The sequence below is a fragment of the Gobio gobio genome (genome assembly GCF_949357685.1).
Source record: "Gobio gobio genome assembly, chromosome: 8".
In the NCBI taxonomy this organism is placed as follows: Eukaryota; Metazoa; Chordata; class Actinopteri; order Cypriniformes; family Gobionidae; genus Gobio; species Gobio gobio.
This window is the reverse complement of record NC_137114.1, coordinates 38786824-38811598: the sequence shown is the minus strand read 5'-3', so window position 1 is coordinate 38811598 and position 24775 is coordinate 38786824. Positions and strand designations below refer to the sequence as shown.

General features: G+C 38.6%; 2 protein-coding genes across 2 annotated transcripts in view; one reads left to right on the top strand and one right to left on the bottom strand.

The window, feature by feature from the left end:
* dpf1 (double PHD fingers 1) overlaps positions 1-13086 on the top strand; it is a gene marked incomplete at its 5' end in the record, with an annotated part of 36406 nt that extends 23320 nt beyond the window's left edge. The window contains 6 exons of the mRNA XM_079823402.1: positions 1378-1538; positions 1632-1739; positions 2343-2470; positions 5758-5847; positions 9188-9266; positions 9965-13086. Coding sequence (XP_079679528.1) covers positions 1378-1538; positions 1632-1739; positions 2343-2470; positions 5758-5847; positions 9188-9266; positions 9965-10167 — 769 coding nt within the window. The 3' untranslated portion in view covers positions 10168-13086. The remainder of the gene's footprint in view (positions 1-1377; positions 1539-1631; positions 1740-2342; positions 2471-5757; positions 5848-9187; positions 9267-9964) is intronic.
* LOC307130057 (TRPM8 channel-associated factor homolog) overlaps positions 1-24775 on the bottom strand; it is a 360060-nt gene that overhangs the window by 283079 nt on the left and 52206 nt on the right. The window lies entirely within an intron of this gene.

Here is a 24775-nt window from a genome sequence, read left to right as displayed (position 1 = left end):
ACAAACTGCGATGCACTGTGTATTCTATCAGAACCAGCATTAACTTCTTGAGCAATTTGAGCTACAGTAGCTTGTCTGCTTGATCAGATCACACGGGCCAGCCTTCGCTCCCCACATGCATCAATGAGCCTTGGCCGTCTATTACCCTGTCGCCGGTTCACCACTGTTCCTTCCTTGGACCACTTTTGATAGACACTGACCACTGCAGACCGGGAACACCCCACAAGAGCTGCAGTTTTGGAGATGCTCTGATCCAGTCGTCTAGTCATCACAATTTGGCCCTTGTCAAACTCGCTCAAATCCTTACTCTTGCCCATTTTTCCTGCTTCTAACACATCAACTTTGAGGACAAAATGTTCACTCGCTTCCTAATATATCCCACCCACTGACAGGTGCCGTGATGAAGAGATAATCAGTGTTATTCACTTTACCTCTCAATGGTCATAATATAATGCCTGATCGGTGTACACTACAAGTGCACATTCAATACAATCAAGTGCACTGCTTTTTCACAAGGCAGCCTCTCATCCACCCAGGCCAAAATTAAAAATATCTCATTAAACTAAAAGTCATACATACAAATTTAAATGTAAATCAACTACTGATCTGGAAAGCAACAGTTGCTAATGACTTATTCATGAGTTATTATAAAGTGTTTCCCTGATCTTAAAATTGTTTTACAAATACAGCAGTTTGCTAAGCAGGTTTATCACTGCAGCCTCAGCAATAAAATTACTGTTCGGTACTTTTGTCCTGACCAGTTTCAAGCATGCAAACATACTCTTGAGGACAGAACTGTTGACTTGGCACTTTTTTTCCCCCCAACATAAACCATTAATGCTCACCACCGTTCTCATGGTGCAGTGTTTTTACACAGCAGTTCCGTATACCTGAACCTTTTAATCCATGAGTGAGATTCTCTACAGTATGCTGCAGTGCACATGTGATATGTCGCTGGAAATTAAATTGATATTTTCCAATTAGATGCCAGCCAAGAATTTTATTTACCTCATGTCAGTACAAAGGGTTCTCTGCATAGGATGAAAATTTAAAGACCTCTTGAAGTTATTTGGACAAAAATCTGTTTAGTGCAACATGACTCATCACTATATTTACTCAAATTTCCCCAGAAGAGAAAGACTACATTTTGAATGTTTATATGTGCTTAAATATGAGTTTTCTCAATGGTTTAGTGCTCACTATCATAGATGGCTTCAAAGCGAGCACACATGGATTAAAGCTACAAAACCTCACATTTTGATTTCATGGGGCCTTTTAATAAATATTGTTCTTTTAGTAGTTGTTTGAGCAGTGAAATCAGCCTCTTACATTCATGTGTTTGTTGTAACACCCCCCCCCCCCTTTAATTGTTTCCAGCCTTGGTGAGGAGTTTTACCGCGAGGCCATTGAGCACTGCCGCAGTTATAATGCTCGACTTTGTGCCGAGCGCTCCATGCGCCTGCCCTTCCTCGACTCCCAGACAGGCGTAGCACAGAGTAACTGCTACATATGGATGGAGAAGACCCATCGTGGGCCAGGTGTGTGTCTGTGTGTACAGTATATCGTACTACATAGCTGATTTTGATGTTCAGGCCATGTTACATACCCGGCTCTGGTTCTGTTTGACCCAGGTGTGGCTCCAGGGCAGCTCTATACCTATCCTGCACGTTGCTGGAGGAAGAAGAGACGGTTAAACATCTTAGAGGATCCACGTCTTGGACCCATCGAGTTTAAAATCGGTGAGAGCTGGTGATGATAAGAAGGACACACATAAATGTTTTATCCATTTTGGGGGGGCTTTTTGTATTTTTGTACAATTGTATTTTCTGATTCAACACCCTAAAAACTTTTTTTTTCAGTCAGTGAAAGAAAAACAGAAACTTAAGGTATCTACTTAGTCTGATTTTATTTTTAAACAGGATAAAAACAAAACACAAATGACCAAACTTCACAAGTTTGGGATTTAAAAGTGTTTTTAATGTTTTTGAAAGTAGTCTCTTATGCTCACCAAGGCTGCATTTTATTTAATCAAAAATACAGTAAAACAGTAATATTGTGAAATATTATTACAATTCATATATACAATACAATACAATTTATATATTTTAAAAGTAATTTATTCCTGTAAAGGCATTTTCAACATCATCCAGACTTCAGTGTGATCCTTCAGAAATCATTCTAATATGATGATAATAATTTGATACTCAAGAAACACTTTTTGCTGCAATGTTCAAAAAAGCTGGGCTGCTTAATATTTTTGTGGAAACTTTTGAACATGGAATATGTGTTATGAGCTGAGTAGAAATGCCTTGGTGTAACAATTGTTCCCGGTGTGTGTTCAGACTATGAAGCAGCACTAAAGAAGGAAGGTGGTGTTCCTGAGGGTCCGGTGCTGGAATCGCTCCTCAGTGGAGAACTGCTGGATAAAAAAGTTGAAACAAAGGAGGAAGAACCCATGAGTGAATGCCAGGTAAGAAAGATTCCTCGACTTTGTAGCCACACACTCTACAACTCTAACAGTCAGCTAGATAAATAGTTCTTTTACACACTATTGCCATAAAGTACACACTAGACACTGTCCCTGTGTGCCGTTTTTGGTACACAAAACGCACTTCCCACCACTCCATTCGGTCACCGTTCTTTTGCCAAGTAAGACATGTTCCTGGATCAACTTATTTTATTAATCCTGAAACATTCCTATCAGAAAATTTTGTCCGAAATCAGAGGGAAACGCTAGGTGAATAACACTTATGTAGAAGCACCTAACCCTGGTTTTAAGCCTAAACTTGACATAAACTGTAAGCTTATCCCTCATATCTGATTGTTTGATTGGAATGTTGTTCCAGGATCAACAAAGATGTTAATCTAGGAACATGTTGTACTCCAGGATTTATGTGTGCTATCTTCTGGCATCTTCCTCTCTTTTATTCCTTCTCTCCTCTTCTGATTTCTCTGTAGTACTTGTCTCTTTTTGGCAGTAACACAAATCCCTTCAGGGCTGACACCCCTCCCCCCCACACACACACACACACTTCCTTGTTAACCACAAAGTGTGTATACTTGCGCAAGTGTAATTTTGTTATTGTGTGTGTGTGTGTGTGTGTGTGTGTCTGTGTATGGCGGTATGTTTGACAAAGTTGTTGTATTGATTTTGCGGAGAGCAGATTCACATTTTCAACGTCTCTGAGTTTACTGGTACTTACATTTGACCGTGTTGACGTGCGAATGCTTATAGATCCTAATGAACCAGCCTGCCAGTTGAATGAGCTGTCACTAGTGTCATCACCCTCACCGTTTTGCACACAACATGACATCTATCCCAGGGGTGGACAGTTAACCAATTAGCACTTCAATTAAGAGTCACTCTTTAGAGCGCTCCTTCCCCCGGGAGCAGACCTGTGATCCTGCTGCTTGCGTCGCCTCAGGCCCCAGCAGGAGTTAAAAAGCTATGCGCCTTCCTGCTACCTCTGTTCACTTCCCACAGCCACATAATATTAGTATATTCACAGTTGTGCACTTTCTAGGCAATCATCACAGGCCCTGATATACATCACGCAAAATCGAAGAATGAACTGGTCTGACATCATTTCAAACTAAATAAGGCCAAAGTGAAGTTTGTTTCGGAATTTTGAAACCGCTTGCCAAAGCAAACTTTTCAGCAAAAGTTCACTCCGGCTGGGAAACACCTTCGAACTACCATTGGTCCATGGTAATTATGCAATTGGTTGGTGTGTTCAGTCTGTCGAGGTCAGACAGGAGTAAAAACATGAACGCCCTGGAGAGATGCTTTAGAAAACAGAAGTTGTAATTGAAAAGCGACACTGACAGTATGCTTACTACTGTAAAGTTGATTGCTTTAAAGCAATCTAGTGTATAAAGTGCTATTTAAATAAATGTGACGTGTCTTGACTGATGTGCCTAATTTCACAGCTTGTGCAAATTATTCACGTCACTATGATCAGATGCTTTCTTAACTCCTGTTTTCACATCGCTGTCATTTTTGTTGTGTTTATTTTATAATTGAGAGGAAAGCATGTAGTACATATTACCATATTCTAATATATCCATATTCGTCGGATGTTTGATAACAGTATACCACTGAAAAGGTATTTCAAATATCTTTTTACCCCCAAGCGAAGAACATAAAATAACTTTACTGTGAGTGTATGAGAGCCTTTAAAGTGCGGGACATTAGCAAAATGTAGTCAATTTCCCTGGCAAATATGTCTGGAGGTGTGTGTGAGAGGTGTGTATGCTATTACTTTTTTTAAGTGATCAGACCTACGAATTCCACCTGACAGACAGGTGAAGAAAATTAGGGATGCACCAATAGTCTGGCTGATATAGTAGATTTTTTTTCACGTTATAAACCATTAAATCTGTCTATTAAAAATAACACTCTAAAAACCAAAATCAGTCATTTTAAATTATGATGTACAGTTTGAAAATGGAAATGGATATTCATGATATTTGCTAAAGATTACATTTAAAGGGATAGTTCTGCCGGGCCGCTTCAACTTGCGGAAAAGGCGTAACTGGTGCGATGCATGACGTTGGACGTAGTGTAAGCGCTTGGAACTGCGAGAGGCGCTACACTTTCTTCGTAAGTTGAATACGGAAGGCGGGCTGGCGGAAGCTAGATATTTTACTTTATAAAGTTTTAAATATGGACATTTTTCTTACAAAAACCCATCGATTTGCCTCTCAGAAGGCCTTTATTAACCCCCCGGAGCCGTGTGGATTACTTTTATAATGGATAGATGCACCTTTTTTTTGGGCTTCAAATTTTGGGCTGCCATTCACTGCCATTTATAAAGCTTGGATTAGCCAGGATTTTTATTAATATAACTCCGATTATATTCGTCTGAAAGAAGAATGCCATATACACCTAGGATGGCTTTAGGGTGAGTAAATCATTGGAGTAATTTTAATTTTTGAGTGAACTATCCCTTTAAATTGTTAGTGTTTTTAGGGTGCAGTCACACATTTAACAGTGTTCACTGAATTTTCTTGGTTGAAATCCAGTATTTCAAAAGATTTTGCAACCGGTTCAAAGGGGTTATGCATTCACCATGTTGACCTACATAAGGCTGCTTGGTTTGATAGTGATTTCTGTATGAGGTATACTTCATAAGTTACTAAACTATCCACCTTATTTTTCAAAACGGAAGTAAGGTGTTTTCTATGAATGTGCGCTTTAGGGAAATAAGGAGAAGATTATATCAAAGTGCAGTAAACTGTAAAACTGTTTGCTACAAACCAAAGTGTTAATAATTAAGACAATACATTAAAATGATATAGTAAGAAATGTCAGTTTGCAATATCAAACAGCATAACAAGCTGTTTTGTACAGCTAAAAATAACTGAAAGCGAATTACACCGGAAGCCAGACACATTCAAATTACAAATGGCCTGCTCTTACCTGGAAAAATAAGGTGGATAGACAATGGAACTTTTTTGCCTGTGAAATTTCACAGAAAGGCAACAAAGGTGATCTAAATGTTAAAAATACTGTCAACTTGACAATTAAGTTTTTTTTGGGGGTTAATTCAAGCAATTGTAATACTGGGCAAACCTGCACAAATTGCTTAATGCCATTACAAGCTCATATTGTGAACCAATATAAAACGTTTTTAATATATATATATATATTTCTTTTAGTCTGTTATTCTTTCCTGCACCGGCCTGTTAGATAATCCAGTGTTGTTCATACAGTACAGCTGACTCGTATGTGCTGGTCTTTCCTTGTGGTCATAGAAGCTGCTGGTGGGAGATTTTCCTCACGAGCTGGACATGGAAGAGATGGAGGAGGACGTTCCCAAACGCAAGAATCGCACCAAAGGACGGGTAAAACGCATGCAGCTATAACATGTTCTGCTTGGACCTGCAGTCACTAATTAATTAGTATGAATCATACTAATACTAGAGTGAAACATCAGGTTTTGCAGGCTGATTTCTCACAATGCCCTAAGACTCAACTGACTCACTGTACAAACTAATTTATTCCTAGCCAAATGCATATGGGTCTGGGTTAGTAGTTTAAATGCGATTAGATGCATTTTCTAGAGTTTGATTAAGCTTACAACCTTTAATGTAAAGAACCAAAAATATTTGCCTGCCTTTTTAGAAGTTGATAACCCACTTTGTTATCCTAACTATGCATTATTATATGGTTAGAGAGATAAATTATACTACTTACATTCAATGGGCCCTATCATACATCCAGCGCAATGCAACACCAGTCACGACGCAAAGTGTTTTTTGCTAGTTTCAGCCCAGCGCAGTCATCATTTTCACGTCCTGCGCCACGTTGTTTAAATAGCAAATGCACTCGCACCCATCTGTGCGCACATGGGCGTGCTGGTCTGAAAACGAGGTATGTTCAGACGCATTGTTGGCACGTTGCTATTTTGAGGCAACTAAAAAACAACTTTTTTGAAAAAAACAACAGTACGTTTTGTGTTATTTAAAGGGCACGTTAGTAATATGCGCCTATAGGCGGGTACACAACGCGTGTACACTCTGCTTATTACACACACAGGGACACACAGCAGCACACAAACATTTTTAAATATTAAAATTAAAGGATTAAAATGTAAAAGTTTATGATTGTGTATATAAATATAAAAACGCTTACATGTCACAATGGATAGTAATTGCATGTATCAGAATTAGCCAACCTTTTTGCAGTAATGACATGGCCTCATTGGACGAGCAGATCCGTTTGCCTGCTAGCTGGAGAACCGTTTTTCCGCTAGCAAATTTCGCCATGTAAATAGCGCAACTGGCTTTTAAAGGGAATTGGAGATGTTACTCTGATTGGTTCATTGCACATTACGCCCAAAAAACATCATTAAGAGAATAGGGACAACCCTTTTAGACCATGCGCCAGGCGTGCTGACCGTTTTTTCCATCGTTAAACTATCAAAATTGCACCTGCAGCATGTGCTTTAGACCATGCACTCAGATCATTAAAATAGGGCTGAATATTGTATTGTTTCCTGCTGTCTGTGACCCTGTCAGAACAGACCTGTTAGATATTGTTGGCTTGCAACTGACCAGTTGAGAGCCACTGCTCTAGGTAGCGATTAGACTCACAACCCAAATTGAATGTTTTATATTAATATATCGCAGACCTGTAGGTTTGCCGTGACCCCTGCGGGGTCTTTGTTTAATCTAGGATTCCTGTTTCTTCAAGGCTGTGTTCTGAACAAAGCAGGCCATTGTAGCTCATCAGCCATTGATCCATTATGGCTGTTTAGCACATCTCCAGGTTTGATCCCTGCGTACCTTTCATCATTGCGTTCCACTGGCTTTGTGTTGATTCAAAGCAGCTCCATCCCAACAGCCATGAAAAACATCCTTTAATACCACTTTAAAGACAACACCTGATGTCTGATAGCACACTGAAAACATAGCTAAGTTCACCTGTAATTATAACCCCGCATACATGAAAGGCTTGAATTGTAAGTGGTTCTGTACAGAAATGCATGCAAGCTACTATAGTCTAGCCATGAAATAACCACAGCCCGAAGAAGGAAAACTGTACAAATAGCTATTTTTGTTGAGGGACAAGGCTTTTTTTTAAACTGGGCATTTGGATTTAAAAATGGTATATGTTGAATTTTACACAAATTGACATGATAAATCAATACTCTTTAATGCAGAAATTGGTGTTGGACAAACTGAGTTGACATACTGACTTCTCTGCCATCAAAACAACAATTTCCAAATGACACCTTATAATATGGTAACCATATATATATTTTTCAGATAACTTTGTAAAATAAATATTGACATGTCAATATATTTATGACAATATTTTGGGCCCTATTTTAATGATCTGAGCACATGGTCTGAAGCTCATTTAGGGCGTGTCCGAATCCACTTTTGCCAGTTTAGCGACGGTCAGTGCGCCAGACGAATGGTCCAAAAGGGTTATACCTGTCTCTTAATGAGTCATGGGTGTGTTTTGGGCGTAACGCGCAATAAACCAATCAGAGTATCATCTCCCATTCCCTTTAAAAGCCAGTTGCGTTTGCACCATGGCGGATCCGCTATTTACATAGCGGAATTTGCGAGCGGAAAGAGAGGAATTGTTTTATTTTTAATATTTAAAAATGTTTGTTTGCTGCTGCACGTCCCTGTGTGTGTAATAAGCAGAGTGTACTCACGTTGTGCACCCACCTATAGGCGCATATTACTAACGCGCTCTTTAAATAACACAAAAAATACTGCGGCATTGTCTTTAGACCAGGTTTTTGTTGGTCTATGAATGGCACAGTCGTTTTCAGCTGCCTTAAAGTAGCAACGCGCCAGCAATGTGCCTGATCACACCTTGTTTTCAGACCACCACGCCCATGTGCGCACAAATCCAAAATGCATTTGCTATTTAAACAACATGGCGCTGGACGCGAAAATGATAACTGCGTCAAACTGAAACTAGCAAAAATATTGCGCCCAATGTATGTTATGTTAGTAACATAATTATAGTATTCTGGGAAAAGAAGAACGTATCGTATCAGAAAACGTATTCTACCATAGTCAAGAAAAGGAAAATGATTTGATTACATTTAAATATAAATAAATGAAATACACATTTCTATAGGTTGATTGTTAAACATGTAATGTTTCTGCATATGATGTGTGTATGAAAATATGATTCATACTTAAAGTACTACAAACTAGTTACATCACTTCCTTAGAATTTCATTCCATTTGAATTCTACTTGTAAATTCCAATTTGAAGGGCAGTTGCTCCTTCTGTTTGCTACTTTAATTCAAATTCAGCGATGGAATTGAAATGTCCATGTATGGTGCACAACCCTGGCAGAAATGCAATGCGACTTTCAGTATTCTAATCTAGCAGAAATGCATACGAGGTTTTCTCCGATTCTCTCCCTAGAATCTGTCACCTTCTGTGCTGTTAATTGGGGCACACTTCTTCCTCTAAGATCTCTCACACCCCACATAGTTAGCCGGCAGTATGTAGAAGAGATGCTGTGATAATTGTGTGCTAGGTGTAATTAATGCTGTGTAAGAGGATTTGCTTAAAGCTTGATGAAGGAAGTGGGGTGGGGGCGCCGCTCCGCGAGGCCAAAATAACGATGCTTTTCGAGCTGCACCTGTGTAAGATAGACTGTAAATGAATCTGTTTGTGCTTACATGCGATTTTTGATGTGTCCAGGCATGTGGTGTTGGGGGGATGAGAAAGAGACAGGAACCAGCATCCCTAGAGGATCGAGACAAGCCATATGTGTGTGACAGTGAGTATCATGCACAAGTGAACACAGAATATAACTCTATATTCACTACCGAAGCCAGAATTGGGAAAGGAGTGGTAGAAGCACAAATAGAGCACCATATGAACGTGCACAATGTCATTCTCCTGATAATCTTAAACTGTATCTTTTCTCATGGGGAATAACTGCAGAAATGTTTAAATGAGTGAGAATAGATCAAATATTTATTTAATCAATCTTATTATATAAATATAATACATGTTTTAATTGGGTTAATTTAATTGTAATTGTTAAATTATAACAAATTAATAAGAATTTGATCAATTCAAATTACTACTACTACTAATAATAAAATATTTATATAATAGCTGTTAGTATACAAATATAATACTTCATTTTAATTATTAAATTATAAAAAAAATTAAATAATATAATTAATTAAAATTTGTGATGATGATGATAATAATAAAATATTATTATGTATATAAATGCTATTATTACACTAGTATAATACTTATTGAATAATATTGATATAATACTTCTTATCAATATTAAATTATAACATTAAATGAATTAAAATTATTGACAGTAAATAACAACAACAATAATAAATGTTATATACTCATACTTTTTGTTCATGACAATATTAACCTCTTATATACATACACATTTTTTTTTTTTTATCTGTCTTTTTGTTTCCTTGTGTGTTTCTCTGTGTTTAGTTTGTGGGAAGCGCTACAAGAACCGTCCAGGTTTGAGTTACCATTACACTCACACACACCTGGCAGACGAGGAGGGCGAGGAAGACTCCGAGCGGCACACACTGCCCTTCCAGCGCAAGAACAACCACAAACGTGAGCCCAGCATCAGCCTCAGCCATGGATTACACACTCATACCACAACCCATAGAGTCAAACTATTCTAACACAATTAACCCACTCTCATACCCCTTTTCCACTGACCCGGTGCTGGTGCTGGAGCCGCTGTTCAATCTGGCCCTGTCCCACGCATTTCCAATGAATTAAAGGTGGTTCTGGCCTGGACGATATTGACTCCGCCTCTTAATCCTGCTGGTCTTAAACCAGGCACCATTATCGCCAGGGACCAGGGGCGGGGAACCACTTAAAGTTTCCAAAACAGCAACTCATGACAGATTGAACTAGATTGTTCATTATAACCAACAAAGCTAACTGGAAGTGCCCAATGCAGCAGTTGACGCCCTGTTTTGTCCTTTTTTTTGTTCCTACTTTTGTTGTGCTGCAAAGCTACTCCAGCCACTTTATTTTCCCCATCTGTCTGAAATAAAAAGATTTTATTTACAAATATGTGTGAATTGATTGCTATGATTTTTATTCATTATATATTGAACTCCTATAATATTAATCATTTTCTTCCTTCTTTGTTTTTTCAAAGCATTGTGGTGAATTAACATCATTATTAAGTATTTTGTCATCAACGTCCAAGCCTGGGTCCATTTGGCGTTCTATGGGTTTCCATAGAAACAAATATCTGGTTCTGAAGATGTTAACACGCTAGAATTGTGTTATTATTATGTAATTACGACACAACATGAACAAAGCAAAAGACTTCTAAACAAAGCTTGTGTTCATTCACACTGCACACAAATCCGATTTGGATTCAGTGTCCGCACTGTCATTTTGCAAATTATGAAATTTGATCCATTTGGTGAGACGCTGTCAATATCTATATCTACTTCAGCTGCTAATGATAGACTCGATGCCAAGAGACCTTAGGAACAATAAATAGTAACTGTCAATGTGGAAAAGCACTATGGAAAACATCTCAGCACGGTGCTGAAGTCACAAGGCATTTTTTACACATTCATGCATATTCAGTGAAATGGCCAATGACAAAAAGAGCACAATGATTTAAAACCCAATGGACTGAGACACATTTAAAAAAAAAAAAACATTTGGTTTGAGTTCATAAAAATGGGATTCATGTTTTTTTTTTTTTTTCCTATTCAGTCTAAATGGATTTGATTTTGATATGCAAAACAATCTGCCTGTCTGAGAAAAAAAAAAAGACTAAGACAAGACTTTTTTTCCCTGGACAGATGTATTAACATAGTTACTTACTCGACCCTCAAGTCAGTGAAACGAGGTACAATTCTGAGAGACGTCCCTGAGCACCAGCACCATTTTGGTGGAAAAGGGTATTAACCATCTCACACATGCATTACAACGAGTCCCACAGCAGTTTTCGTAAGAAATATTTGGTCATTGTTCAGCAAAAATGTCTAAACATCCAGGATATATTTACATAAGAAGCTCAACTTTTTTTTCAGCAAGAGAATATATCTCAATTGTATTTTTCCTTTACTCATTGGCGATTTTAAAGTGTAAATCTAAACCAATTCAGTGAGATTTGTTACTTTTCAAAAGTTTGGGCTCATATTGTTTTTGAAAGAAGTCTCTTAAGCTCACCAAGGAAGCATTTATTTGGTCAAAATATACAGTAATGTGAAATATTATTACAATTTAAAAGAACTGTTTTCTATTTTGATATACACAGATCAGGCATAACATTATGACCACCTTCCTAATGTTGTGTTGGTCCCCCTTTTGCTGCCAAAACAGCCCTGACCCATCGAGGCATGGACTTCACTAGACCCCTGAAGCTGTGCTTTGGTATCTGGCACCAAGATGTTAGCAGCAGATTCTTTAAGTCCTGTAAGTTGCGAGGTGAGGCCTCCATGGATCAGACTTGTTTGTTCAGCACATCCCACAGATGCTCAGTTGGATTGAGATCTGGGGAATTTGGAGGCCAAGTCAACGTCTCAAACTCGTTGTGCTCCTCCAACCATTTGTGCTTTGTGGCAGGGCGCATTATCCTGCTGAAAGAGGCCACTGCCACCAGGGAACACCTTTTCCATGAAAGGGTGTACAAGGTCTGCAACAATGCTTAGGTAGGTGGTACGTGTCAAAGTAACATCCACATGGATGGCAGGACCCAAGGTTTCCCAGCAGAACAAAGAATCACACTGCCTCCGCCGGCCTGCCATACGCACCCGACCATCCATGTGAAATAAAAGAAAACTTAATTTATCAGACCAGGCCTCCTTCTTCCATTGATCTGTGCCCACTTTTGGTGGTGGACAGGGGTCAGCATGGGCACTCTGACTAGTCTGTGGTTATGCAGCCCCATATGCAACAAACTGCAATGCACTGTGTATTCTGACACCTTTCTATCAGAGCCAGTATCAACGTCTTGAGCTACAGTAGCTTGTCTGTTTGATTGGACCACACAGGCCAGCCTTCGATCCCCACGTGCATCAATGAGCCTTGGCCACCCATGACCCTGTCGCCGGTTCACCACTGTTCCTTCCTTGGACCACTTTTGATAGACACTGACCACTGCAGACCGAGAACACCCCACAAGAGCTGCAGTTTTGGAGATGCTCTGACCCAGTGGCCTAGCCATCACAATTTGGCCCTTGTCAAACTCGCTCAAATCCTTACGCTTGCCCACTTTTCCTGCTTCTAACACATCAACTTTGAGGATGAAATGTTCACTTGCTGCCTAATATATCCCACCCACTAACAGGTGCCGTGATGAAGAGGTCATAATGTTATGCCTGATTGGTGTATTTTACAATTTAATATATTTTTCAGCGTCATTACTCACATGATCCATCAGAAATCATTCTTATATACTGATTTGCTGCTCAAGAAACATTTGATTATCAATTTTGAAATGCTTAATATTTTTGTGGAATACTTTTTTTTCAGGATTCTTTGATAAATAGGTAGATTATTTTGAAAGATATTAATTAATTGAATGTGTCCGCGCTGAATAAAAGTTTGAATTTATTTATTTCTTTAAAAAAAAAACCGAACAACCATATTACAGAGCCCAAGCTAGAAGAACAAAAACAAAAGATATATTCATTAAAATAAGTCTCCCACGGTTTTTGTTGCACATGTAAAATTGATCTTGTTTTATACATTTGTAGTTTTGAGATTTTCACTGGTAAACAAGACAAAAATACAGATGAGGAAAATGCTTTGTTTTGCAGTGCATCCTGAATCATGCTAAAGTCATGCGACAGTATCAGTATCGAGATCTTCCACCCCTTGTTTATGGCTTTGTTGTGTTCAGTCTAGCCTTTTGCCTGACAAAGACAAGGTAACAGTGACCAGTGTCCTTGTGAAATCATGCCCATTTGCCTCCCAGAGTTATCTGGCTGAGTGCTTGTCTGAATTGGCCTGCCCATCGCTCTCTTTACCCCTCACCGCCACTGGCTTTTTGGTTCGGAAACTGGTTATAAAGAAAAGTGCCGAAAATTAGGGCCGTGTTAAATTTTGCAGGATTTTTCAGAGAGAGCACAAACGTGAGCGTCTGCGGGAAGGTACGTTTTCTCATTTCACACACACCCCGTATTCCCATACTCCACCACGAGCGATATTATTAATAAGAGAGGTTTTAATGAAACCTAGGTCCATGCATTATTCATGCAATATTTAGACGAAAAGAGAAAGATGTAGATGTAGGCACGATAACTAGGGCCACCCAACTCAAGATGGTGAATTGGAGCCAGACCAAATCCGAAATTCCCATCCTCTGCCGTGATTTCGTTTTACGGCTGCGCTACCTCTCTCTGTTCTATCAGTTTGATGAATGACAGATTATTCAGCCAAGAGATGAGATTTCACCTCTCATTCTTGCTCTCTGTCTTTCTCCTTTCTACTTTTTGTCATCCCTTTCTCGCTTTCTCTCTTTTCCCCATCACCCTTGTCTTTCTGCCTATGCTTTCTCCTCTGTCTCCTTTTGATTTAAGATTCATCTATCAGTTCTCTGTATTTTTCCCCCTCTTTATTTATTTCCACTGCAGAAGTGAGGCTGCTTGGCTGAGATGAGCGACTGCATTAAAATTCATGCCTGCTCATATTCTTTTTCATATAGTGTTGTGGTGCTGCTGGTCGGACGGAGGGGGTTTTGGGGGCTGTCCAGCAGGGTCTGGGGGAGGGGTGCTGTCTGGTGTCAACGTGTAGGGAAAAGGGTAGAGGGGTAGATGGCGGGGGGATCGCTGTTTGCATTTGAGGTCGACCCGCTAGATGTGCACCTGAAAATTGGATTTCGTGATTTGAGAGTTCTAGTTAAAATCCTCCCCCACACGCACACACATATACACGCACTCTGCACCCACATAATGTTTGGCTGTTGAGAACAGCCAGGATTTTACAAGATTCAACCCGAATTTCTAACAATAAAGGACTTTTTCCTCATTTTAAAGACACCATTTTGAGCTTTTTTTGACATTAGTAGCAAATTTTTACATTGGGATGTTTCATCAGGGAACATATCTTAAATTACATGTATTTTTCTTAACTCATTGACAAATCAGAGCCAACTGCTCTTTTGCGGGTTTTAAAGAAAGCGTTCAGACAGAGGGTGAAAACTGCAACAATTTTCGACAAATAATACGTTTTTGAACATGAAATGATGAAAACGTATTCTAGTTGACTTCAACAACAATATTATATGAGCATAATAGGACAATTTAAGCATAAATCTAACTAAATTCAGTGAGATCTACACTATTGTTTAAAAGTCTGGACGGTAAGATTTTTTAAAGATTTTTTTACGTTTGGAAAGGAGTTTCTTATGCTCTGGCTGCATTTATTTGATTAAAAATACAGTAAAAATTGTGATATTGTGAAATTTTACAATTTAAATTAACAGTTTTTCTACATTAAAAGCTGTATTTTTAGCTTTCATTGTCACATGATCCTTCAGAAATCATTCTAATATACAGATTTGCTGCTCAAGAAACATTTCTTATTAATATCAATGTTGAAAACACTGCTAAAAAATGGTATTTGATGCAGATTGAGCTAAACATTATGATTAACTCTTGAGTATGTTCATAACCTGGAATTTATAATATATGTGGCAAAATGGCATTCTAAATAATAGAAATAACATAAACTGTGAAGGGGACCATGAGGTTTGCAATACTGTTGCACATGGTGACAATCAACAAACAACATTTTAGATTAAAAATAAACCCTGAACATTACAAAACATGCAACCTAAAGTGAATTCAACAACAGCAACAGCCGAATCACCCAGCAAATAGTTAAAAATGCAACCACATACATTATTTATGTCTTAGTGCATGCTGGGAAGCTAAGCGCCAACCTAGTATTGTGGACATCTCACTATAACAGTGGATTTGTAGATATAGGAGAGATTACTGTAAAATAATCAGATAATCATGGTGATTCTACAGCACAGTCATCGCATGGTTCTTTTCACTGTGAAGTCACAATATACCTTTGTCGTTTCATTGTTAATATATAAAACTATAATACAAAATAGGCAAATAATAGCCAGGATTATACTGTAAATCGAAAGAAAGCAAGAACACACTTTAAATGTTTATAGTGTGTTTCATCAACTACAGGCACTTTTATGTCCCAGGAGTGAGAACTCAATTTTAATGCAATTTCAATCTCAATTGTTTTCTTTATTCAATATTCATTTTTCAAAAATCATTTTCAGGTACAAAATTCAAAATTAACAAAATTTTAATAATGAGCCAATACATCATCAATCCTTCTTCCAAAATGTGTTTTGTCTTACCCTGATTCACCATGGTAAGCCTATTATAAGTGTTTATATGTTAGACTGTTTCCTTGGGAAATTGCGTACATGCGTCACTCGCCCGTGCGTTTCTCATATCGTAAATAGAGAACAGTTGCTCCGGCTACTTTGACGTGTGTATGATGTGGAGAGGCGTATAGGTTAGTTGTCACAACGAGCGAGAAAGGTTGACATGCCGCTAAATCTCAAATCAGGGAATCACCCATTTTAAACAAACGCCGAACTCTTCTGGAAGAGAGTCTTCTGGAAAAAAGAGAACATAACAGAGCCGGTAATAAAACAAGAATCAACATTGGCTTGGCTTTTCAGAGATGGCGAAACTGAGGGATATGAAATCCCTCAGCTAGTCAGCTTGAGATCCTTTCCATCTAAACTGGTTATATCTCTTAAGCCTAGTTGTGAATGTTTTATGAGCAGTAGGATAAACATTTTCATCCGCAGTTTCATCCACACAACAAAAACAATGTTCTTCCACAAAATTCGAAATCAAGCCACTACACAACAAAATCAGCCTTAACACAACGAAATTAAGCCACATCATAACGAAATCAAGCCACAACACAACAAAATTAAGCCACATCGCAACGAAATCAAGCCACAACACAACGAAAATACTCCCGACCACAGGGGGCACTCGGAGCACATTAAAGTTAGTTTTCCTTGCCACTGTTCTATAGATTCGGGAGTCTTACAAAGATATCAATACTACGATCAGTTTAAGTGTATGTAACCATTGTATATTGACATGAAATATTAATTAAAAGTCACCTACATGTATTATAACTGCATATTTATACTCGAGAATGATTTGACCTGCTACCACTGCGCATGATGCCTAAGGGAACGTCTGCCAATTCTACCATGTGGTTGAAACGTATCATTTGTATCACATTGTATTAATTTGTAATTATTATTACTAATACAATCAAGCTTTGGAATTTGAACATGTCACATTTTAAATGTGAAAATTTGTTTAAATTTTTTTTAATTAATACAAATTATACATTTCAACCACTTGCTGGAATTGGCAGATGTTCCCTTGGGGATCATGCGCCCTGGTAGTGGGTCAAAGCATTCTCGAATATAAATATGCAGCTATAATGCATGTAGGTGGTTTTGAATTAATATTTCATGTCGATATACAATGGTTACATACTTTTAAAATTGGTATTGATATCTTTGTAAGATTGCCGAATCTAGAACAGTGGACTAACTTTACAGAGCTCCGAGAGCACCCTAGTGGTCGGGAGCATTTCCGTTGTTTTGTGACTTTTCCGTTGTGTTGTGGCTTTTCTGTTGTGTTGTGGCTTTTCCGTGTTGTGGCTATTCTGTTGTGTTGTGGCTTTTCTGTTGTGTTGTGGCTTGATTTCGTTGTGTTGTGGCTTTTTCTGTTGTGTTGTGGCTTTTCCGTTGTGTTGTGGCTTGATTTCGTTGTGTTGTGGCTTAATTTCGTTGTGTTGTGGCTTTTTCGTTGTGTTGTGGCTTTTCCGTTGTGTTGTGGCTTTTCTGTTGTGTTGTGGCTTGATTTCGTTGTGTTGTGGCTTAATTTCGTTGTGTTGTGGCTTAATTTCGTTGTGTTGTGGCTTTTCCGTTGTGTTATGGCTTTTCCGTTGTGTTGTAGCTTAATTTTGTTGTGTTATGGCTTGATTTCGTTGTGTTTGTGAACTTATGTTTGCTTTTTAAATATTTCGTTGTGTTGTGCACTACTGGGCCACCGTATTTTTCTTTTTTTTTCTCCAACATTTATTTATGTTAGGCCTTTAACTTAAACTTATTTCAGTTAGTGGCCAAGGCAACATTTTCATTAAGTTTAACTTTTTCATGTCGCCTAAAATTTATGTTTTATTTTACTTCAGCTTTATTTCCGTTAAACCAAATGTTTCATTTTTGTTTTAGTTAATCATAACAACTGTTTTATATCTTGTATTTTTACTTTACTTTAAAGATTGGGCTATTTTATTACAAAACTGTTTAAAAAGGATACTTCCACCACTGCCACCCTATATTTCAGCAATCTGAGTGCATGGTCTATACTGTAAAGTGTATGGTCTATTGTTAAGCACATTTTTGCTACTTTAACAATGGAAAAATCAGTCTGCGTGCCAGGTGCATGGGGTTGTACATAGTTTCTTAATAAGTTATGGGTGTGTTTTGGCTGTAACATGCAATAAACCAATCAGAGTCTCATCTCCCATTCCCTTTAAAAGCCAGTTGCGCTTGCACCATGAGGGATTCGCTATTTACATGGCGGAATTTGCGAGCCGAAAGACTGAACGTGGCGCTGGGCGTGAAAATGATGCTTTGGGCTGAAACTAGCAAAAAACATTGCGCCGGGTGTATGATAGGGCCCTGAATGTTATTAAGCAACACAATACATCATTTGAGATGTGGTAGAAACAAAATAATTACAGAATTCTCCTGGACATTGACCATTGTTTGTGGACAAATAAACTAGTTAGAGTGTACATTGAGATTCAGACTGAGGTTTATGGAGAGAAGCGCTCAGCAGGAGGACAGTTGGAGCGGTAGCAGCTTTTTTTTTTGTGGAGATGGTAGTGGGGGTTGTTTTTCGTTGCATTGAAGGTCAGATTTGATCTGTCTTTCTGTCTGTTTGCGTTCTACATTCATTCCTAAATTGTGTTTCTTTTCCCTCTTCTCCTTGCTTTTATTTTTCTCCTCCACATGTAACACATGCAGACACACCTGAGTAATCACATACTCTTTTTTTTTATGAACAATTGCGGTGATTATGGCTGGTAAGCAAACTGTTCTGAAAGCTCGGAATGACTCCCTTCTTCAGACGAATTCCCTCATGCTGTTTGTACGAGAGGAATCGTGATTGTGAGGCTGAATCACGGCACAAATAATAATGGCATATCAGCACACCTGGGAACGAGAGGAGCTGAACTTATCAACTGCAGCACAACAACCAATTGCAATAAACTGATGCCAAAAATCATCTTGGTTAAAATAAAGAAACAATGAAAAGCATTATATGCTATATTAAACAATACTAGATAGCGTACCATACGGCCTATTTCACATATATTATCTTTATTACAACAAATGGCTATTTTAAAATTATTCGTTTTGATGATGTCGTGTTATGGGTTTCTCAAAGGCTTAAATGCCTTAGTGATAACATTTCTCCTGAACTCTTTATAATATCTAATGGATTATAAATGTATTTCGAATGCACTATAAAACATCTTATAAATATTCTCTTGTATAATACCCTTATTAAAATTCTATAATTTAGTACATTCATTTGGCTATTGGTTAACATTATCAAATAAGATGTGGTAAAATCAGCAGCAGAACACGCTACTACATTTCGAATAAAGACAACAAATCATATATTTCACAATAAAATAATTAGCAATAAAACGAAGAACATGCATTAAGACAGTAGAGTACATTTTTACTTTTATTTTGACCTTAAACGTAAAAAAACATTTTTTTTTTATCATGTCTTTATGCATTATGCTCTTTAAAAACGAACATGTAACTATTATAATGTATTATAACGGTCTTTACAGTTGCTACCTTGGTGATGCGTTATATAAAAATGACTCAAGAAAAGTCTAATTATATGCTAGACTCAGGCACTTTCTGCAAAAGCTCTGGTATACTTCTTTGTATGAGTTTACCTGTCTCCACTCTTCGCTCCGCTAGGCCCCGGTCGCTACCTGCCACAGTTGCACTCCTGTCTGCTCCGCAACAAAGCAGGAAGAGCAGTGGCCGTTGCCTAGTGATGGTGTTGCCATGGAGACTGGCCAGCCAGCCTCCTTCTATAAAGAATAGGTTGTTATATGTACATCGAGAGCGGGGAAGGGAGGGGAGGCAGTGGAGTTTGGAGTTTCTCTAGGTTTGAGAACGGAGGGGTAGGGAGGTTCATTAAATCAGAGAAAGAGAGAGACTTGCTGAATTCTCTGTATGATTTGGCATATATATGAGGCCAGACAGTAGTGTTGTATTTTACTGCGTTCTGCCTCATTTGCTATTCTGTATTAAGAAGAGGGCCGAGGGCTGTTTGGCTAGACTGGGGTCCTTATGATAATGCAGACTCTCACTTCGCCGTCCTTTCTCTCATTTTTCTTTTCTCGTTCTTTTCTTCACTTTCTTTCTCACATGTATGTAAACGTACTCGTGCAAGAAGTTTAGTACCAGAAACTAAAAAATGTACTTTCTAATGGATGACTACTTACCATTGGTTTGATCACTTATATATTTTAACTATTTGTTTATATATGTAAGTCTAATTATATGCTAGACTATTATTCCAATTATTCAGAATGATATCTGTCTATACTGTTTCCCAATTAATGCTGTTTTAAGCTGAACAAGTTTAAGACTAGAAACTAAAAATATTACTTCCCAATGTATGGCTGCTTTCTATTGGATTGATAACTTTTATACCTAAAATAAATAAATACGCCAAAACAGCCCTGACCCGTCGAGGCATGGACTCCACTAGACCCCTGAAGGAGTTCTGTACCTCGATTGGATTGAGATCTGGGGAATTTGGAGGCCAAGTCAACGTCTCAAACTCATTGTTGTGCTCCTCAAGCCATTCCTGAACCATTTTTGAAAGAGGCCACAGCCACCAGGGAATAGCGTTTCCATGAAAGGGTGTACATGGTCTGCAACAATGCTTAGGTAGGTGGTACATGTCAAAGTAACATCCACATGGATGGCAAGGTTTCCCAGCAGAACATTGCCCAAAGCATCACACTGCCTCCGCCAGCTTGCTTTCTTCCCATAGTGCGACTCACACACACCCGGCCATCCACGTGATGTAAAAGAAAATGTGATTCATCAGACCAGGCCAGCTTCTTCCATTCCTCTGTGGTCCAGTTCTGATGCTCACGTGCCCTCTGTTGGTGCTTTCGGCGGTGGACAGGGGTCAGCATGGGCACCCTGACTGGTTTGCGGCTATGCAGCCCCATAGGCAACAAACTGCAATGACACCTTTCTATCAGAACCAGCATTCACTTCTTGAGCAATTTGAGTCTGTTTGATCGGACCACACGGGCCAGCCTTCTCTCCCCACGTGCATCAAAGAGCCTTGGCCGCCCATGACCCTGTGGCCGATTCACCACTGTTCCTTCCTTAGTCCACTTTTGATAGACACTGACCACTGCAGACCGGGAACACCCCACAAGAGCTGCAGTTTTGGAGATGCTCTCACCCAGTTGACTAGCCATCACAATTTGGCCCTTGTCAAACTCGCTCAAATCCTTACTCTTGCCCATTTTTCCTGCTTCTATCACATCAACTTTGAGGACAAAATGTTCACTTGCTGCCTAATATATCCCACCCACTAACAGGTGCCGTGATGAAGAGATAATCAGTGTTATTCATATAATAATGTTATGCCTAATGGGTTTTTATATACAGTATATAGTCAAATAAATAAAAAAATAAAAATAATTTATACATGCTTTTACTTCTTGCAGCTGACCTAACCTTGCAAATGACATGCGCATATACACAGTAGTTGTTATTATGGCACTGCAATGTCCTCAATTCAACCAGATGGGAGGCCCAGAGTCAAATTCTACAAATGTGGTCTGATGAAAAAGAGCTTATTGCACCCCTGGCCTCTCTTTTATTTTCTTTACAAATATACACATACAGTATTTAAGGACATATAATATAGAGTAGAGTAATATAAAGAGTTCAAAATCATTCAGAGTTAGAGGTATTATGAAGTATAATATATATTGCATGAGGTTGTTCTAGATTCACAATCCCAGGGTTCTGCAGTAGAATTATTGGTTTTCAATTGTTTACCGTTTCCATCTCTTCTGTGAAAGTTGGAGGGTGGAAAAGTCACACTGTGACTGTCTTGTGTGAAGAGTCATCATGCTGGTGCTTGTGTGTGTTTTCTGTTCATTTTAGTCCTTTTTTGGCGGGGTGTAGTTTTGCTTTTTGTAAACACATTCAAACGAATGGTGTGATAATGGCATTAATTTTGGGATGCAGGACACTCTTTGTGTAACTGCTGCATCACACTGTTCGCTTTCATCATAGAGCTCTATGTCACCATGTATCTCACGGTCTTGGTTTGTGAGTTAGGGTGTGTGCATGTCAGACTGACTGCGCCGCAACCATAGATCAGGTTTTATTATGCACCAAAAGCTCCTTTCCCTTCGCAATGTCGTTCTGTTTAAGGTCTGTTATGCAACTACTGAGGCCTGTACAATACAGCAATGACAATTCTTTCCACATATGAGGGTATTCATTGTCTTGTAAGTATGTATATGTACTTAAATATGTTATATAATCCCTATCTATCTATCTATCTATCTATCTATCTATCTATCTATCTATCTATCTATCTATCTATCTATCTATCTATCTATCTATCTATCTATCTATCTATCTATCTATCTATCTATCTATCTATCTATCTATCTATCTATCTATCTATCTATCTATCTATCTATCTATCTATCTATCTATCTATCTATCTATCTATCTATCTATCTATCTATCTATCTATCTATCTATCTGTCTGTCTGTCTGTCTGTCTGTCTGTCTGTCTGTCTGTCTGTCTGTCTGTCTGTCTGTCTGTCTGTCTGTCTGTCTATCTATCTGTATATCATCATCTGTCTATCTATCTATCTATCTATCTATCTATCTATCTATCTATCTATCTATCTATCTATCTATCTATCTATCTATCTATCTATCTATCTATCTATCTATCTATCTATCTATCTATCTATCTATCTATCTATCTATCTATCTATCTATCTATCTATCTATCTATCTATCTATCTATCTATCATCGTCTGTCTGTCTGTCTGTCTATCTATCATTGTCTGCCTGTCTGTCTCTCTGTCTATCTGTCTGTCTGTCTATCATCATCATCTGCCTGTCTGTCTGTTTGTCTGTCTCTGTCTGTCTGTCTATCATCGTCTGCCTGTCTATCATCGTCTATCTGTCTGTCTGTCTGTCTATCATCGTCTGCCTGTCTATCTGTCTGCCTGTCTGTCTATCTATCATCGTCTGTCTTTCCACATTTCTTTCCACATATGAGTGTATTCATTGTCTTGTATGTATATGTACTTATATTGGTTATAGAATCCCTATCTATCTATCTATCTATCTATCTATCTATCTATCTATCTATCTATCTATCTATCTATCTATCTATCTATCTATCTATCTATCTATCTATCTATCTATCTATCTATCTATCTATCTATCTATCTATCTATCTATCTATCTATCTATCTATCTATCTATCTATCTATCTATCTATCTATCTATCTATCTATCTATCTATCTATCTATCTATCTATCTATCTATCTATCTATCTATCTATCTATCATCTGTCTGTCTCTCATTGTCTGTCTGTCTGCCTGTCTGTCTGTCTATCATCATCTGCCTGTCTGTCTGTCTCTCTGCCTGTCTGTCTATCATCGTCTGCCTGTCTGTCTGCCTGTCTGCCTGCCTGTCTGTCTATCATCGTCTGTCTGTCTGTCTCTCATCGTCTGCCTGTCTGTCTGTCTGCCTGTCTGTCTATCATCGTCTGTCTGTCTATCATCGTCTGCCTGTCTGTCTGTCTGTCTATCATCATCTGCCTGTCTGTCTGTTTCTCTGTCTATCTGTCTGTCTGTTTATCATCATCTGCCTGTCTGTCTCTCTGTCTATCATCGTTTGCCTGTCTGTCTGCCTGCCTGCCTGTCTGTCTGTCTGTCTGTCTGTCTGTCTGTCTGTCTGTCTGTCTATCTATCTATCTATCTATCTATCTATCTATCTATCTATCTATCTATCTATCTATCTATCTATCTATCTATCATCTGTCTGTCTCTCATTGTCTGTCTGTCTGCCTGTCTGTCTGTCTATCATCATCTGCCTGTCTGTCTGTCTCTCTGCCTGTCTGTCTATCATCGTCTGCCTGTCTGTCTGCCTGTCTGCCTGCCTGTCTGTCTATCATCGTCTGTCTGTCTGTCTCTCATCGTCTGCCTGTCTGTCTGTCTGTCTGCCTGTCTGTCTATCATCGTCTGTCTGTCTATCATCGTCTGCCTGTCTGTCTGTCTGTCTATCATCATCTGCCTGTCTGTCTGTTTCTCTGTCTATCTGTCTGTCTGTTTATCATCATCTGCCTGTCTGTCTCTCTGTCTATCATCGTTTGCCTGTCTGTCTGCCTGCCTGCCTGTCTGTCTGTCTGTCTGTCTGTCTGTCTGTCTATCTATCTATCTATCTATCTATCTATCTATCTATCTGTCTGTCTGTCTGTCTGTCATCGTCTGTCTGTCTGTCTGTCTATCATCGTCTGTTTGTCTGTCTGTCTGTCTATCATCGTCTGTCTGTCTGTCTGTCTGTCTGTCTGTAGATTTTTGACCTGACAGACTTCTGTTAATCAGACAATCGGGTGATCACAATAATCTCAAAATTGACCTGGCCAGTATATATCGAGTTTATCACGGGTACTTGTATGGTTTTATTCCTAACCCAAAAACACAAATGCTGTTTGTTTGTGTGATCATACATGGACATTTGTGTGTGTGTCTGTGGTAGTATGATGAAGGGGGTTATTAAAAGCAGCAGTCCACCCCATTTGTCATGGTCAAGAAGTGGGGTGCAGCATGCGGGCAACCTAAAAAAAAATGATTAGGCAAAGATGTACCAGTAATATAGCCGAGCTCAGGAGGGGGTTTGTATGTGGAATGTGTCATTTGTTTGTGCAAAATCCATCCACACTGCAGCAGAACTTAATGAGGTGCCTCTTATGTTCTATTTTAAAGCTGGTTTGGTTTAGGAAACGCTATTGTGTGCGGTTTTCTGTAGTAAGGCACATGTTCAAGGCATAGTCAGTGTAAATTACCCACTATATTTTCATATTTTACATTTAAAATGTTACATTTTTAAAATATATAACACTGTA